The sequence below is a fragment of the Phyllobates terribilis genome, unplaced genomic scaffold, assembly GCF_046119375.1.
Source record: "Phyllobates terribilis strain yellow unplaced genomic scaffold, ASM4611937v1 Scaffold_3__8_contigs__length_932513732, whole genome shotgun sequence".
NCBI lineage: Eukaryota > Metazoa > Chordata > Amphibia > Anura > Dendrobatidae > Phyllobates > Phyllobates terribilis.
The window spans coordinates 847799832-847818257 of NW_027362763.1; the positions used below are offsets into that span (position 1 = coordinate 847799832).

The 18426-nt window shown below is 45.5% G+C and overlaps 1 protein-coding gene across 2 annotated transcripts in view; it reads right to left on the bottom strand.

Moving 5' to 3' along the window:
* ABHD12 (abhydrolase domain containing 12, lysophospholipase) overlaps positions 1-18426 on the bottom strand; it is an 87864-nt gene that overhangs the window by 45368 nt on the left and 24070 nt on the right. The window contains exon 1 of one of the 2 annotated variants that reach the window (XM_073672518.1): positions 15689-16023. The exons of the other annotated variant lie outside the window; for it this stretch is intronic. Coding sequence (XP_073528619.1) covers positions 15689-15852 — 164 coding nt within the window. The 5' untranslated portion in view covers positions 15853-16023. Of the gene's footprint in view, positions 1-15688; positions 16024-18426 lie in introns of those variants that run through there. 2 annotated transcript variants of the gene reach the window in all.

Sequence of the window (18426 nt, forward strand, 5' to 3'; positions counted from 1 at the left end):
GTACAATGGTACCCAGGTCTGGATGAGAGTCTCCTCTCCTCCAGAACTGGATACCATACGCACATTGAATCGCATATTATCCGCGTGTACAAATGTACAGACACGGATTCTATGCGTCTCAATGCAAGTCAATGGCGGCGCTTCCGCAAAATTAATGAACATGCTGCGGATTTATGAGCGCTGCAGAAACGCTGCGGAAAAATCCGCAGCATGTGCATTGACATTGCAGAATGCCATTGGGGACCATGGGGTGCGGATTACCATGCGTTTTTGATGCGTTTCCGCAGCATAAACGCATGAAAAACGCATCGTGTGCATGCAGCCTTAACCATGCCAAAAGAGTTGAAAAGAAAAGTCTTGAGTGAGGAAAAGAAAGGCTCAATTCTGGCTTTACTAGCAGAGGGATACAGTGAGCGTCATGTTGCCTCCATCCTTAAAATTTCGAAGATGGCAGTCCATTACAACAAGGTCAAGCAGCAGACATTGGGGATAACAAAGCTACAGACTGGCAGAGGGCGAAAGCAACTCTCCACTGACCGGGATGACCGTCCTCTTATTCGAATGTCACTCAGCAACCGCCGGATGACATCAAGTGACCTACAAAAGAAATGGCAAATGCTTGCTGGGGTGAAGTGCATGGCAAGGACAATTCGTAACAGGCTCCTAGAGGCAGGCCTCAAGTCATGTAAAGCTAGAAAAAAGCCTTTCATCAATGAGAAGCAAAGGAGAGCCAGGCTGAAGTTTGCCAAAGATCATAAGGATTGGACCATAGAGGACTGGAGTAAGGTAATCTTCTCGGATGATTCCAATTTTGAGCTTAGCCCAACACCTGGTCGTCTAATGGTTAGAAGGAGACATGGAGAGGCATACAAGCCACAGTGTCTTTCTCCCACTGTGAAATTTGGTGGAAGATCGGTGATGATCTGGGGATGCTGCAGCAAGGCTGGAATTGGGCAGGTTAATCTTTGCGAAGGACGTATGAATCAAGCCGCATACAAGGTTATCCTTGAAAAACACTTGCTTCCTTCTGCTCATGCAATGTTCCTCAACTCTGAGGACTGTTTTTTTCCAGCAGGACAATGCCCCATAGGTAGGTCAATCAATGTGTGGATGAAGGAGCACCACATCAAGACCCTGTCATGGCCAGCCCAATCTCCAGACCTGAACCCCATTGAAAACCTCTGGAATGTAATAAAGAGGAAGATGGATAGTCACAAGCCATCAAACAAAGAACTGCTTACATTTTTGTGCCAGGAGTGGTATAAGGTCTCCCAAAAGCAGTGTGAAAGACTGGTGGAAAGCATGCCAAGACGCATGAAAGCTGTGATTAAAAATCATGGTTATTCCACCAAATATGTGTGGCGTCCCTGAGGGTTCGGTCGCCACAGAGGTACTGCATCTCACTCTCAGGTAAGAAAGGAGTACAGCTCGGGACCCTAACACCTGCATCCAACACATACCCGCAGTGGGGGTAGGGCGAGATTGCTCCTAAGGGAGAGCACAGTCCCGGGTCCCTAGCTGTTGGGAGGGGCTATGTAGTGGGTGTGGGTGGAGGAAGTAGCTTAGGGGAGCACATGAGAGGAAGGTATAAATAGAGAAGCCATCTTGTTTAGTCAGATCAGTCAGAGAGTTCAGTCTGAGGAGGAGTTGGGAGCCGGAGCTCTGTAGGAGCTCTGCTCAGGAGGAGGACCTGAGGAGAGGTCCAAGGAGAAGAAGAGAGAGGAGCAGGAGAAGGGCTCCAGGAACGAGGAAGGGATCCCAGGGGTACGGGCAGTGCTGGAGGCCACCAGTACGCCCGAATCTACTGGGAGGTGGAGGGGTCAGGCCACACAAAGGGGACCGGTCCCTCAACTAGCAGAGTACTCTATGTCTCAACTAGAAACCGGAGGCTGCAGTATTTTAAGTCCTGCAGCCAACAGTCCATATCAGTCTCACCAAGAAGGTAGCTATAGAGGACCCAGGGGACGGAACAGACGTCGCCTGACAAGGCCCGCAGGTACCGGATTGGGACACTTGGTATGAGGTGCAGGGAAACGGCCAGAGAAAGAACACACAGAAGGGGGTCCCGCTAAGTTCTCCGGAGATATCTGGGGGTGGACTGAACCCCTCCCTGAGTGAGCGCAGCACGACGAGGGACCGGTAACTTGGACTGAAATAACCGTGAGTAAAGACCCTGAGGACTGCACTCCACCGTCTCTGTAGTGCCCCTGCACTACAACGCTCAGCATCACCCATTACATCTACACTGCCCTGGAGCTAAGCTCTACCTGTGGAGAGCCACACCAGCTTTGCTGCACTAACATCAGGTGCAAAGGACCTGCTCCGCAGCGGCGGCTCCCTTTAGCCGCATACCATAGGTGGCGTCACGAACTCTTGTACATAAATCCCCTATAAAATTCCCCTTTCCACTGACCGCCCTGGGTCACCGCCACATCTCCCGTAGCATCGACCGCCCCGGCACCGAGTACCCCACGGCCCAGGGAGCGCGTCATTGATTTCTGAACTCTTCCTGAGTTAAAACATGAATATTGTTGTTTCTAAATGAATAAGAACTTGTTTTCTTTCCATTATTTGAGGTCTGAAAGCATTGTTTCTTTTTTATTATTTTGACGATTTCTCATTTGCTGCAAATAAATACAAAATTTTTAACTTTGAATTTTGGAGACATGTTATCAGTAGTTTATAGACTAAAACAAAAATGTACATTGTACTCAAAAATATACCTATAAAGAGAAACATCAGAGAAAATGAAAATTTTGCAGTGGTCTCTTAATTTTTGCAAGAGCTGTAAAATTTATATATATACACATACATTATATATACACATACACATGCTACAGTTCAAAAGTTTGGAGTCATTTAGAAATTTCATTAATTTTTTAAAGAAAAGCACATTTTTTTCAATGAAGCTAGCATTAAATGAATCAGAAATACACCCTATACATTGTTAATGTGGTAAATAACTATTCTAGCTGCAAACGTCTTGTTTTTATTGCAATATCTACATAGGTGTATAGAGGCCCATTTCCAACAACCACCACTCCAGTGTTTTAAGGCTGTGTGCCCACGATGCGTTTTTTAAGCGTTTCCGCAGCGGCAAAAACGCTGCAGAAAAGCTTAAGAAACGCATGGTAGAAGGCCTGCCATGTTCCCCAATGATAATCCGCATGTGCTGTGCACATGCTGCGGAAATTTCCACTGCGGATTATCATTGTGGAAAAAAAAGCAGCACTACCAATTATTTTGCAGAAGTGCTGCATTTTCGCCGCCATTGACTTGCATTAAACCGCATGGATTACGCATCACTGGATCTGTACATGCGCATTCCAAGCATTTCAATGTGCGGATGGTACCCAGGTCTAGACTCTCCTTCGGACCCGGGTACCATAGAACCTGTAAAAAAAAAAAGAATAAAATAAAAAATAAATATGATCCTTACCTTCTTGCTGCGCTCCTCCTCTCATGCAGGCAAATCGCGATGGACTGAAGGACCTGCGCTGACGTCATAGTCATGTGATGGGTCATGCGACGCTGACGTCGGCAGGTCCTTCAGTGCAGTGTACCGCGAACTGCCGGCAGCCAGCACCGAGTGAAGCAAGACACCGGGGGCCATCGGAAGGTAAGTATAGATTTATTTTTTATTTTTATACATTCTCTCAGGTCACACTATATAAATCCATGCCGTTTGCATGGATTTATATAGTGTGACCAAGTTGTCAAGCACTTTCCAAGTGATGCTAAAATCGCTTGGAAAGCGCTTGTCAACCTGCATGTGGAAATGCATGTGAAGAACGCTTCACATCCGCATGTCCCTGGCAGGAAAAAAGCATGTACAATCAGCATGCGTTTTTTCTGCCAGGGAGATGCAGAAACGCTCAGGAAAAATCCAGAGCATTTCTGCATCGTGGGCACATAGCAAACACAATGTACCATTAGGCTAACTGTGTAAGAAGGGTAATGGATGTTTAGAAAACCCTAGAAAACCCTTGCACAAGTATGTTAGCCCAGCTGAAAACGGTTTGGCTGATTTGAGAAGCTATAACATTGACCTTCCTTTGAGGTAGTTGAGAATCTGGAGCATTACATTTGTTTGTTCTATGAAACTCTCAAAATGGCCAGAAAAAGAGAACTTTCATGTGAAACTCGACAGTCTATTCTTGTTCTTAGAAATGAAGGCTATTCCAAGCGATACATTGTCAAGAAACTGAAGGTTTCCTACAACGGTGTGTACTACTCCCTTCATAGGAGAGCACAAACAGGCTCTAACCAGAGTAGAAAGAGAAGTGGGAGGCCCCGCTGCACAACTGAGCAACAAGTCAAGTACACTAGAGTCTCTAGTTTGAGAAATCGACGCCTCACAGCTCCTCAACTGGCAGCTTCATTAAATAGTACACGCAAAACGCCAGTGTCAACGTCTACAGTGAAGAGGCGACTCCGGGATGCTGGCCTTCAGGGCAAAGTGGCAAAGAAAAAGCCATATCTGAGACTGGCTAATAAAAGGAAAAGATTAATATGGGCAAAAGAACACAGATACTGGACAGAGGAAGATTGGAAAAAAGTTTTATGGACAGACGAATCAAAGTTTGAGGTGTTTGGATCACACAGAAGAACATTTGTGAGACGCAGAACAACTGATGCTGGAAGAGTGCCTAACGCCATCTGTCAAGCATAGTGGAGGTAATGTGATGGTCTGGGGTTGCTTTGGTGTTGGTAAAGTGGGAGATTTGTACAAGGTAAATGGGATTTTCAATAAGGAAGGCTATCACTCCATTTTGCAACGCCATGCCATACCCTGTGGACAGAGCTTGATAGGAGCCAATTTCATCCTACAACAGGACAATGACCCAAAACACACCTCCAAATTATGCATGAACTATTTAGGGAAGAAGCAGGCAGCTGGTATTCTATCTGTAATGGAGTGGCCAGTGCAGTCACCAGATCTCAACCCCATTGAGCTGTTGTGGGAGCAGCTTGACCGTATGGTACGCAAAAAGTGCCCATCAAGCCAATCCAACTTGTGGAGGGGCTTCAGGAAGCATGGGGGGAAATTTCTCAAGATTACCTCAGCAAATTAACAGCTAGAATGCCAAAGATCGGCAATGCAGTGTGTATACACTGTACAAAAAAATAAAGGGAACACTCAAATAACACATCCTAGATCTGAATGAATGAAATATTCTCATTGAATACTTTGTTCTGTACAAAGGTGAATGTGATGACAACAAAATCACACAAAAATCATCAATGGAAATCAAATTTATTAACCAATGGAGGCCTGGATTTGGAGTCACCCCCAAAATTAAAGTGGAAAAAACACACTACAGGCTGATCCAACTTTGATGTAATGTCCTTAAAACAAGTCAAAATGAGGCTCAGTATTGTGTGTGGCCCCCACGTGCCTGTATGACCCCCCTACAACGCCTGGGCATGCTCCTGATGAGGGTGCGGATGGTCTCCTGTGGGATCTCCTCCCAGACCTGGACTAAAGCATCCTCCAACTCCTGGACAGTCTGTGGTGCAACGTGACGTTGGTGGATGGAGAGAGACATGATGAGCCAGATGTGCTCAATCGGATTCAGGTCTGGGGAAAGGCGGGCCAGTCCATAGCTTCAATGCCTTCATCTTGCGGGAACTGCTGACACACTCCAGCCACATGAGGTCTGGCATTGTCATGCATTAGGAGGAACCCAGGGCCAAATGCACCAGCATATGGTCTCACAAGGGGTCTGAGGATCTCATCTCGGTACCTAATGGCAGTCAAGCTACCTCTGGCGAGCACATGGAGGGCTGTGCGGCCCTCCAAAGAAATGCCATTTGCAGTGTGTCTTCAGCAAAATGGCGCCGGACAGCGCTGGTGCTCCGGCGCTGCACTCCTCCTCCGGCAGAACAGGACACAGCAGCGCTGGAGCACAGGGAAGAAAGGTGAGTATAAGTGTTTATTTTTTTTATATGTGTGCAGAGGAGTACCATGTATACCAGGATTGGTGGATGACGGGTACCATGCATACCAGGATTGGGGGATGAGAGGTGCCATGCGCACCAGGATTGGGGGATGAGAGGTGCCATGCGCACCAGGATTGGGGGATGAGAGGTGCCATGCGCACCAGGACTGAGGGTGAGGGGTGCCATGCGCACCAGGACTGAGGGTGAGGGGTGCCATGCGCACCAGGACTGAGGGTGAGGGGTGCCATGCGCACCAGGACTGAGGGTGAGGGGTGCCATGCGCACCAGGACTGAGGGTGAGGGGTGCCATGCGCACCAGGACTGAGGGTGAGGGGTGCCATGCGCACCAGGACTGAGGGTGAGGGGTGCCATGCGCACCAGGACTGAGGGTGAGGGGTGCCATGCGCACCAGGACTGAGGGTGAGGGGTGCCATGCGTACCCGGACTGATGGTGAGGGGTGCCATGCGTACCAGGACTGAGGGGTGCCATGCGTACCAGGACTGAGGGGTGCCATGCGTACCAGGACTGAGGGTGAGGGGTGCCATGCGTACCAGGATTGAGGATGAGGGATGCCATGCGTACCAGGATTGAGGGTGAGGGGTGCCATGCGTACCAGGACTGAGGGTGAGGGGTGCCATGCGTACCAGGATTGAGGGTGAGGGGTGCCATGCGTACCAGGATTGAGGGTGAGGGGTGCCATGCGTACCAGGATACTATACTTCAGAAAGTAAAATGAATGTGTCAGCCCTTTTTCTTTTTAGTAGATGGCCAAGGAGCTTAGGCCCACTTTAAATTTTGATAGAGTGGGGACTTGGTGATCATACCCTTCCTGCTATTGTTATATGGCTGGTTTATTCTGTATTGTGACAACCTCTTAAAAACATGTTGGGATAAGGGTTCATGTTCCATGTGCCTTCCCTGTGTGATGATACCTTTTCTATTACGACCACATTTACTTCCTATTTGCATATGGTGTTTGCTTTTGTATTCAGATTTTTTTTTCATATTTTGGATATACACCGCAGATTTTCATCATGAGTATGTCAAGTAAGTTACATTTTTATGCCTGGCTATTCCTACAAGTACTATATAGATTGCTGCATTCGGCTTTAAGGTTGAAAAAAAAAAACTGCAATGTGTGAACAGGACTGTAATAGTTTTTGTGCTTAATAACACAGGATACAATAACATTCTTGGGTATACTAATTGTTAACTTTATAGTTGCCCAATTACTTAAATATCAAAAAAAAAGCAGCAGCTACCTATTTATAGAAGGCAATATGCTCAGGAAAAAGCTGTAAGAAAACAGGGGAGAGGGCATCGTACCCAGGCATTGTGCCAACGTGCTATGCCACCAGCGACAGCACACAGCTCCCATACTCCTCTACATACACTTGTCTTTTGCTTCTTTATAACAGGGGAGTACACAGCGGTTTTCCTCACCCAAAAACAAACATTCAGAGGCAGCACAGGTCATCGGTACTAGCCATGGACTCACGGACCACCCAGAGAGCAGAAAAATCTTATTTTATGAAGGAGAATTTTGGGTAGGAAATTCTAGTTTTGTCAAGTGCTTCTCATGGTTATGGAAAAAAAAAATGATATATTTTTCACCATCCACGTTTAAACTCTTCCTGACTCATTTTTCATTTTTGGACTATTGTGTTTTCCACTTCTCCCGAGACCCATAACTGTTTTTTTTTTTAATTCACAGAACTGTAGAGAAGTTTTGAATGACACCATTCATTTTACCATATAACTCCTGAAATTAGAGAGAAAAAAAACGTTACTGAAAATACAGGGGAAGAAAAAAAAACCAAGCACAAAATTACAATTCTTCCATTGAGTTTTTGTTTTTCCAGCGCTCATTGTACAGTAAAAATGACCCGGCAATATGATTCTCCAGATCAGTGCGACCACGACGATAGCAAAGTTGCAATGTTTTTTTCTTTCATTTTCTGAGATGCATAACTATTATTTCAGTGATGGATCTATGTGAGGGCTTTTAACTGCTACTTTTAGGAATACCAGGTACATGCAATGCTTTTTATTACATATTTGTGGTGAGGTGTAGCGACAAAAAAAAAAAAAGCCAATTCTGCAGTTTTGATTTTTTTTTCTTTATGGCATTTACTCATATAAGCTCATTTTATATTTTGATATACTTTTTATTTATTTTTAAAGTGTGTGAAAGGAGGGGGTGATAAAAGCTATTAAAAATAAAGTTTTGTAAGAAAACAAAACAGGAGTTTTGCATTTTTTTTTCTGAGGGGGCTAAAAACAAGGACCTAAATCTGCAATCATCTGATCCTTGTTTTATATACAATATAGTGCAAGTGATGCGTCACAGGAGTTCCTGAGATGGCAAAGAAGGGGGCCTTCAGTAGGCTCCCTGGCAATTCATCGGCACTGGCGACGATGGGCGCTTCAAAAGGCAAGACACCACAACTGCGCCACTTAAAGGTCATTGTCAATCTGTGGCATGTAAGCGGTTAATCTGCAGAAATTGGAGCTAGCTCTGGACTCTGCTGTTAGGGGCAAATGCTGGCTGTTTAACACAGCTGGCATCTGTCCTTTGTGGATCGCTACTGAGCCCACTCCATTCAACAGCAGCCAACATGTGATGTTCGTGTATCCTCTCACTTTCTGAATAGGTTAATTATAGAAAATGGTATTGGTGATGGTGAACAGCCATTAAAGTAATCTTTATTTGTAAAAAATTAAAGGGGCTGGTACAAACTTCTATCATCACATCTCTGCAGGATGGGAGATAACTTGTTCATGGTCCAATCCAGTCCTCAAGATCAGTGAGGATCCCAGATGATCAAGGTAATCCTTCAGATTGTAAAATTACATTTACAGTGAAACTGCTACAAGATGACCACCCAAAGTTGCGCTGTTAGGCCACAGCCCCACTATCAGTATTTGGTCAGTATTTTTTCTCAGGAGTGGGAGCCAAAACCAGGTGAGGAACAATCAGAGAAAAGGTATAATAGAAACAAGTCACCAATTCTGCATTTATCACTCACTCCTGAGAAAAAATACTGACCAAATACGGATAGTGGGGCTGTGGCCTTAGAGAGGGGGTCCTTTCATCGGGAATAACCAGTATGCATAGGCGGTGATGGAACGTAAAATCTGGTCTTTTGGAGAGGTTTTACTGTACATATGAACTGTATAATCTCTAAAATAGTGTCAAATGTGGACAAATCCTTTAATCGGGTCTGACCAGGCCATGTGCTACTCAAGCTCCCCGACTCAAGCATAAGGTCAGGACATAAGCAGTGTTCTTAGGAGTCTTCAGAATTACTTTAAAAGTGTTTTGCTTCTTTGGGAAAAGAAGACTTGTTATCGTATTGTGCACTGTTACTTGTGAGTCATTCTTAGAAACACACAAACGCCAAGGTTACAAGGACAGAAGTATTGTATATACTGGGTCAGACAAAAAATACAACTATTAGAGGTTGTACAGGATTACAAAAACAGCACCACAACTGTCAATAGGCTGTGACTGGTATTGCAGTTCAACTCCATATAAGTGAATGAGACTAGACTTACAAAACCCCACACAGCCTGAGGACAGGGGCGGCACTGTTTATACAAGTAAACAGACATGAGCGAATTGATTTGCAGGACCATGGGTCAGCGACCAAGACAGTGGTCTGTGGCCACGGGGAGGAAGCCCTCCAAACTGGCTCCTACTTGTGGTAATCCTCAGCGCCTTCTCAAATTTCTAGATCCGTAGCTATTGCGGTATGATGCACGTAAATCATTGCGCCAGCCTACTAATCAGAAGAACTGCCGAGGATTCCAGCAAACAGGAGCCAGTTCCCAGGGAACACCGCTTCATATATACTCTCATGATGCTGCTGGAAAAAGACAAGCGCAGCGCTCGGCAGACCCAAGAGAATGTTTATGTGCACCCCTTAAAACAAATATATGAACAGACTGTTTCCAAAGTGACTCCATCGGCTTTACTGTAGTGAATGGACATGTCGGGGCTCTATCAGAATCCTGCTTTGTTTTTTTAACAATCCCAGCAGAAAGTCTGATCTAGTACTCAGAGCAGAATACTGCATGAGTGTGAACCTAGCCTCAGTCTTATCTTGTCCTTTCTTTTAAACTGAGCAGTGGGTGCCATTACTAAAGCTGGCATTGTTTTCAATTTTGTATCCTTACTTTCCAGTCAAGTTTTTATTTTCTGTATGACACTCATAAGTATGTTTATAGCATTTTAGGTACGTTTTTGGAAACAAGTGGCTTCTTGTGCTGTGAAATTGCAAATAAGATTAAAGACAAAATTAAAGACCATTTTTCAATTTGGGCAAAATTCATGCGCCATGAGCACTATTTTGAAAAATTTGGATGCAGGACAAAAAAAACACCAAAAACCTCAAAAACACAAAAATCCTCAAATGATTAATTGGGCCTTTATTTCAGGGGATATTTTACTTGCCACACTTAAGAGTTAGTTTCCAGTTCTCAGATTTGAAAAAATTCAAACTGCTTCTAAAAACAAACAAGTTTGCAATTTATTTGCCATTAAAAATGCTCTGTTCTTAAGAGGGGTATTTTTTACTTCTCATTGCATAGGTCACAGGATACCCCTTGTAGTCTATTAGAAGTGGTTGGTCTCCTACTCAAGGAATTCAGCACTAACAAGATCTTTTTGATACACCTTGTAAGCGCTGCTCTGTTGCTGGTCAGATTAGATCCAAACACCCCACTGCTTGCAAAAAAATCAGAGAATGTATAGTTCAGTCTGCAGGCACAATAATGCTGCTGGTCTGAACTGTCAATCAATCAGGATCACACTTTCCTCTGGCAAGCTGAAAAACTGGTGGCAGGAGAGTGGTGGACTTCTGCTCAGCAATGTAAACGGGAATCAGTCACTCCCTGGGAGATATCAGACCTCTACTATAGGCATACAGGTTATAGAAAACTAAATCTATATATACCTGTATGGCCCATATTAGCGGTCTGATTGCAGAGAAATGTGTTATTATAAAATCAGTCTTCACATGCTTGGCGCACGGGGGACGAGAAGAAATCCCCGCCTATCTGATTAGGAAACCCAGAAATTCCTGCCTATCAGTTTATTTGCATACCCCCCCCCCCCCTCCCCTGCACGTCACAGGGCCCTGTGACGTGCACTCGTCTCACTTCCAGCGCCGGGAAGTTGTGGCTTTTTGGCCACAACCATATAAGTTACACATTTGGAGAGAGGTCAACAAGGTCTATGATGAAAGGAACACCATTCCTACAGTAAAGCACGGAGGTGGATCGCTGATGTTTTGGAGATGTGTGAGCTAGAAAAGCCCAGGAAATTTGGTAAAAGTTGAAGGAAAGATGAATGCAGCACGTTATCAGCAAATACTGGAGGCAAATTTGCACTCATCAGCCCGGAAGCTGCGCATGGGACGTACTTGGACGTTCCAACATGACAACGATTAAAAACACAAGGCCAAGTCGACCTGTCATTGGCTACCGCAGAACAAAGTGAAGGTTCTGGAGTGGCCATCTCAGTCTCCTGACCTCAATATCATTGAGCCACTCTGGGGAGATCTCAACCACGCAGTTCACGCTAGACAGTCCAGGAATTTACATGTACTGGAGGCTTTTTGCCAAGAAGAATGGGCAGCTTTACCATCTGAGAAAATAAAGAACCTCATCCACAACTACCACAAAAGACTTCAAGCTGTCATTGATGTTAGAGGGGGCAATACACGGTATTAAGAACTGGGGTATGTGAACTTTTGAACAGGGTCATTTGGAGGTTTTTGGTTGTCATTAAGATTTAAAAAGAGGAAACAGTAGTTTGACAATAAATGGCTTCACCCAACCAATAACCATGAGTGGAGAAATTTTTTTTTTTGTTATTCATATTCTCTGAAACAAGGCCAATAAAGGAAAAATTCTGCCGGGGTATGTAAACTTTTGAGCACAACTATAATACTGCCTCCACCATGCTTTACTGTATGTATGGTGTTTTGGTGATGCGCCGTGTTGGCTTTGCACCAAAGATATCTTTTGTAATTATTGCCAAAAAGGAACAGCCTTGGTCTTATCAGAGCATAGCAAATTTTCCCACGTGCTTTTGTCAGACTTTATGAAGGTTTTAGCAAAACCTTAGATGTTTTTTCTGTGTAAGAAATGACTTCAGTCTTGCCACTTTACCACACAGGCCAGACATATGAAGAATATGGGAGATTGCTGTCACATGAAGTACACATCCAGTACTTGGCAAAAATTCCTGCAGTTCATTTAATATTGCTGTTGGCCTCTTGGCAGCCTCCTGGACCAAGTTTCTTTTTGAATTTTCATCAATTTTTGAGGGACGTCCAGTTCAAGGTAATGTCACTGTTGGGCCAAATGTAAGCCACTTCTTCCTGACCATCTTCACAGTATTGCATGGCATCTAATGCCTTGGAAATTTCTTTGTACCCTTCTTCTGACAACTTTCCACAATGAGATCCCTTTGCTGCGTTGTAAGCTGTTTATGGACCATGGCTTTAGCTGTAAAATGCAAATAAGAAAATGTCCGGAAACTCCTACTAGAACCGCTAAACTTTATATGGGGTTAATCACTGTAAATGTTGGCAGCTTTGTACTCAAATCGGAATGGATATTTCTGAACACAACCACATCCTTAACTAGAAGAGGGTGTTCATATTTATGTAACCACATTAGTTTAGTTTTGTTATTTTTATTTCCCCTCTCAAAATGATTTTAGTTTGTCTCTCAATGGATTTCTACAGATTATGGGTGACATTAGGATGGAAAAAGATCTGATTCTTCTTGGTCTAATTTTTTTTTTAACCTGAGGTTTGTAGACTATCTCCACTGTGTATATATATATTTATAGAGGAAAAAGTTTCACGGGGTGTGACTTGTCTCTGCTGTGTGACATTTAGTAATAGTCAACGACAGAATTTCTCCTCTATAAAATAGAACAAGTATGACAGGTCAGAGCTGAGTGTAAGGTTGTTGTGTTCGAGACCTTTGTCATTGTTCACATTTCTGACAATGCTTACATAACAGCCATGTCCCTTGTGAACGTACTGACGAATCCCGGGTGAACACTGTGCAGAACATGGTACTACTGCCTCATCAGGTTTCTCGCGTAGTGATCACTTGATGCAAGAGCTGCCGGTAGAGGTCACAGTATGCCTCCCAGTGCTGTCAGATTATGAAGGGATGTATTCATACCCACTTCTTTGCCTCCCACGGTTCCCCTCACCAACACCATACCCGCACAAAAGACCCCCACACACAGAATAATGTCATCCAAAACCGCCAATATCAACGGGTTCAGCCGACAGTTTAACATGTATGGGATTATTGGGGGAAATATTGATAGCGGACACAACAATGCTCGGTCAATCGATAACTCCTGTGTATGGGCATGTTTCAGCGGAGAGCCATCTAATCTGTATGCCAGCCTTAAAAGGGTTTTCCCACAAACAAAGTACATTTTAATCAATAGATCTTGGAATAATTATAAGTTCCACAATTGGATGTGTTTAAATAAAATGTTCCTGTGCTGAGATAATCTTATAAATGTGCCCCTGCTGTGTACTGTGTAATGGCTGTGTCTGACCGTGCAGGAACATAGTCTGATCATACCACAGCTCCTGGGCAGGGGAGGAAGCAAAAGAGTATACAGACAGGACAGAGTGGGATCACAGCTGATTCTGTCTGCAAGGTAAAATATTTCACTGTTTAAAAATGACTGTGATCACATGTTGTAATGTCTGTATACTCTTTTGCTTCCTCCCCTGCCCAGGAGCTGTGGTATGATCAGACCATGTTCCTGTACAGTCATCCAGTGTATGGCATTGAACACTGGATTACTTGGTTTTTACAGTCATTTTCATAACTTTTGCCTTTGCATATGGTAGTAGCTGTCAATCAGAGACGAATGAGCGGGAGATCCACAGTTCATGAATATTGCGGCCTCGGCAGTGTGCACACAATGGTGAGGACTTCAGAACACAATGTTGTAATACCGTGCTGGAATCTGGCGCCATCATTATTTTAATTTCTATTTTGTATTAAAAGTCTCTGTGCAAAACCGAGAGCACACGCACCAATGCAAGTCAATGTGGTGGTTCCCATGACCAGGTTTTTTTGTTTTTTTTTTATACACAAGGACAGGTCAGACTCACCCAATATAAATAAAAGGGTGACATACTTTTATCTGGATGAAAAATAGCCAATTTTGCATATGCTCATGTGAACCCAGCCTCAGATTTCACTGAAATAGAACAGTAAAAACCTAGTGACAGATTCCCTTTAAAAGAAAAAAAACTAGACAGGTCCAATCATTGGAAAAAGACTGAAACTAAACTATCCTTACAAATGCCCCCCTATGGCAGGCGATTGGGGGGCTGTGGCAGGTATAATGCACTTCTCAGTTGCTGCAGACAATAAGAAGTGAATCCGATTATTCACGTAAGGGGTGAATTATATCCTTTATTAGGCTTACAACCGAATATAAAATGGTCTGATTTTCACCCCCACCCCCCCAAAAAAAACACTTTATATCTATTTTGCTATTTATTTTTTACACCTGTCATTTGTTTTTATAAATCAACAAATAGAGTTTCCTGTTAGTAACTGCAATGGAGCCATAAAAATCAGGTGCTATACAGTATCTAAGGGGTAACATTTCTCCTTGGAGAGCGACATGTTAAGCAGGTCATGGTGAGGACACTTTTAAAGCAGCAATGCTCCTCTGGGTGCTATATGGGTGATCACATGGGATCTGAACCTTTTTTATTTGTGCACCCATAGACTTGAATAGGAGATATGGAAGAAACCTCACAAGCAATCTCCCCCTCCCCACAACACTGTCTTCTGAACAACCCTATTGAATAACATTGGCCCGAGCTGTCAGGTTTTCCAGTGCACTCGGACCATAAAAACAGATGTGTGAACGCAGCCTTAGCAACACTACACGCCTCAATGCGATTGTACCGACCCACATATGGAGACAATTATACTTCACAGGAGATTCATATGGTAGATTTACAGAACATGCAAGACCCCGGCAGCTATGGGGTCCAGAGACCACAGGGAAGTTTTTGGATGACTCAGGCCTGTATTGCATCTATTTGAGTAGGCATTTCGGACGTGGTGCCTGTCATTTGGTTTTGGCACCATGTTCTGTTCAGTATGTTATACTTGGCCTATGTTTTCCTCTTCTGTATTAATCCCCTGCAGGGTCAGGACCGGGGGTTTCTGCAGCTTCAGCTCATTTACTGCTGATCCCAGAGCTGGACCCTAAATCCCCCTTATAGACCCCCGAGCCCCATAGTGAGGATTTGGGGGACGACATAAGAGACGCTCGTACAGGGCAGTACAGGACCGCTGCACCACTATGTGTAATGTATGGATCTGCAGAAAGCAGCAGGCTGAAGCATACAGCAACGGAAAACGGCACAACTCCGCACCCTGAATGCAAAAAACAACATGGAAAACGCCGCAGTTTTTGTATTAATATTCAGATTTTTTTCATGAAGCAAACTTCACTCACTTTTCCCATTAAATCCGCACTACTGAGCACCACTATGGGGCCGTGTGCAGGCTGGGGGGCGCACACCCGCGTCATATAGCGACCTCCTGACTCTGTGAGCCATGTTCACACACACATAGCAGAGGGGAGACCCTGCAGCACAGCGGGCCGGGCCACAGCTGGCGCACTCTGCCGCACACAGCCTGTCACCTTGCGGCGCCCCGTACCTGCTGAGCCTCTTCATGCCCTTGCTGTCGCAGTCCTGCGGATAATGCCCCTTGGCCGCTTTGCTGCCCGGTATCCGCAGGTTCTTCAGGCGGCACTCCAGGTCCAGTGGGGCGGCACCGCCGCGGTCATGGTCCCGGGCCGCAGGCTCCGCTCTCTTTCTCATCCCTGGGCAGGAGGGGGCGGCTGGCAGCGGGGCTACGGTGCGCACATCAGGGGAGCCGCGGCCAGTGCACGGGATGTTGTTGTGTGGTCAGCGCCTCCCTGCACAGCGGAGCCGCACACGGGGCCGCCGCCGCCTCCTCCTCCTCCTCCTCCTCCTCCTCCGTGACCCGCTGCCGCCCAATCACACGGCCGAGGAGGCGGGACAGAGACCGCTTAGTTACCAGGGCCAGAGCCGCCCGGACCGTCACCATGTACACAGCAATGGGGGGACAGGGCTGTGCATATACTGTGCACTGCCGGGGGAGGAGGGGATATACACACTGTGTATTGCCGGGGGAGGAGGGGATATACACACTGTGTACTGCTGGGGAGAGGAGGGGATATACACACTGTGTATTGCCGGGGGAGGAGGGGATATACACACTGTGTACTGCCGGGGAGGAGGGGATATACACACTGTGTACTGCCGGGGGAGGAGGGGATATACACACTGTGTACTGCCGGGGGAGGAGGGGATATACACACTGTGGACTGCCGGGGGAGGAGGGGATATACACACTGTGTACTGCCGGGGGAGGAGGGGATATACACACTGTGTACTGCCGGGGGAGGAGGGGATATACACACTGTGTACTGCTGGGGAGAGGAGGGGATATACACACTGTGTACTGCCGGGGGAGGAGGGGATATACACACTGTGTACTGCCGGGAGAGGAGGGGATATACACACACTGTGTACTGCTGGGGAGAGGAGGGGATATACACACTGTGTACTGCTGGGGAGAGGAGGGGATATACACACTGTGTACTGCTGGGGAGAGGAGGGGATATACACACTGTGTACTGCTGGGGAGAGGAGGGGATATACACACTGTACTGCCGGGGGAGGAGGGGATATACACACTGTGTACTGCCGGGAGAGGAGGGGATATACACACTGTACTGCCGGGGGAGGAGGGGATATACACACTGTATAATGCCGGGAGAGGAGGGGATATACACACTGCGTATTGCCGGGGGAGGAGGGGATATACACACTGTATAATGCCGGGGGAGGAGGGGGTATACACACTGTGTACTGCTGGGGGAGGGGGGAGGAGGGGATATACTCACTGTGTACAGTCATGGCCAAAAGTTTTGAGAATGACACCAAAATTATATTTTCACATGATCTGCTGGCCTCTGGTTTTTATTAGTGTTTGTCTGATGTTTACATCACATACAGAAATATAATTGCAATCATATTATGAGTACCAATAGGTTATATTGACAGAATGAGTTACTGCAGCAAGTCAATATTTGCAGTGTTGCCCCTTCTTCTTCAAGACCTCTGTAATTCTCCCTGGCATGCTCTCAATCAACTTTTGGACCAAATCCTGACTGATAGCAGTCCATTCTTGCATAATCAATGCTTGCATTTTGCCAGAATTTGTTGGTTTTTGTTTGTCCACCCGTCTCTTGATGATTGACCACAAGTTCTCAATGGGATTAAGATCTGGGGAGTTTCCAGGCCATGGACCCAAAATCTCTATGTTTTGTTCCATGAGCCATATAGTTATCATCTTTGCTTTATGGCAAGGTGCTCCATCATGCTGGAAAAGGCATTGTTGGGCGCCAAACTGCTCTTGGACGGTTGGGAGAAGTTGCTCTTGGAGGACATTCTGGTACCATTCTTTATTCATGGCTGTGTTTTTAGGAAAGACTGTGAGTGAGCCGATTCCCTTGGCTGAGAAGCAACCCCACACATGAATGGTTTCAGGTTGCTTTACAGTTGGCATGAGACAAGACTGGTGGTAGCGCTCACCTCTTCTTCTCCGTATAAGCGGTTTTCCAGATGTCCCAAACAATCGAAAAGGGGATTCATCAGAGAAAAGGACTTTGCCCCAGTCCTCAGCAGTCCAGTCGGTCCCTGATGTTTTTTCTGGAGAGAAGTGGCTTCTTTGCTGCCCTCCTTGAAACCAGCCCTTGCTAAAAGAGTCTCCGCCTCACAGTGCGTGCAGAAGCACTCACACCAGCCTGCTGCCATTCCTGAGCAAGCTCGGCACTGCTGGTAGTCCGATCCCGCAGCTGAAACAGTTTTAAGATACGGTCCTGGCGCTTGCTGGTCTTTCTTGGGCGCCCTGGAGCCTTTTTGACAACAATGGAAGCTCTCTCCTTGAAGTTCTTGATGATGCAATAGATTGTTGACTGAGGTGCAATCTTTGTAGCTGCGATACTCTTCCCTGTTAGGCCATTTTTGTGCAGTGCAATGATGGCTGCACGTGTTTCTTTAGAGATAACCATGGTTAACTGAAGAAAAACAATGATACTAAGAACCAGCCTCCTTTTAAAGTGTCCAGTGATGTAATTCTTACTTAATCATGACTGATTGATCGCCAGCCCTGTCCTCATCAACACCCACACCTGTGTTAATGGATCAATCACTAAAACGATGTTAGCTGCTCCTTTTAAGGCAGGACTGCAATGATGTTGAAATGTGTTTTGGGGGTTAAAGTTCATTTTCTGGGCAAATCTTGACTTTGCAAGTACAGTAATTGCTGTTAAGCTGATCACTCTTTGACATTCAGGAGTATAT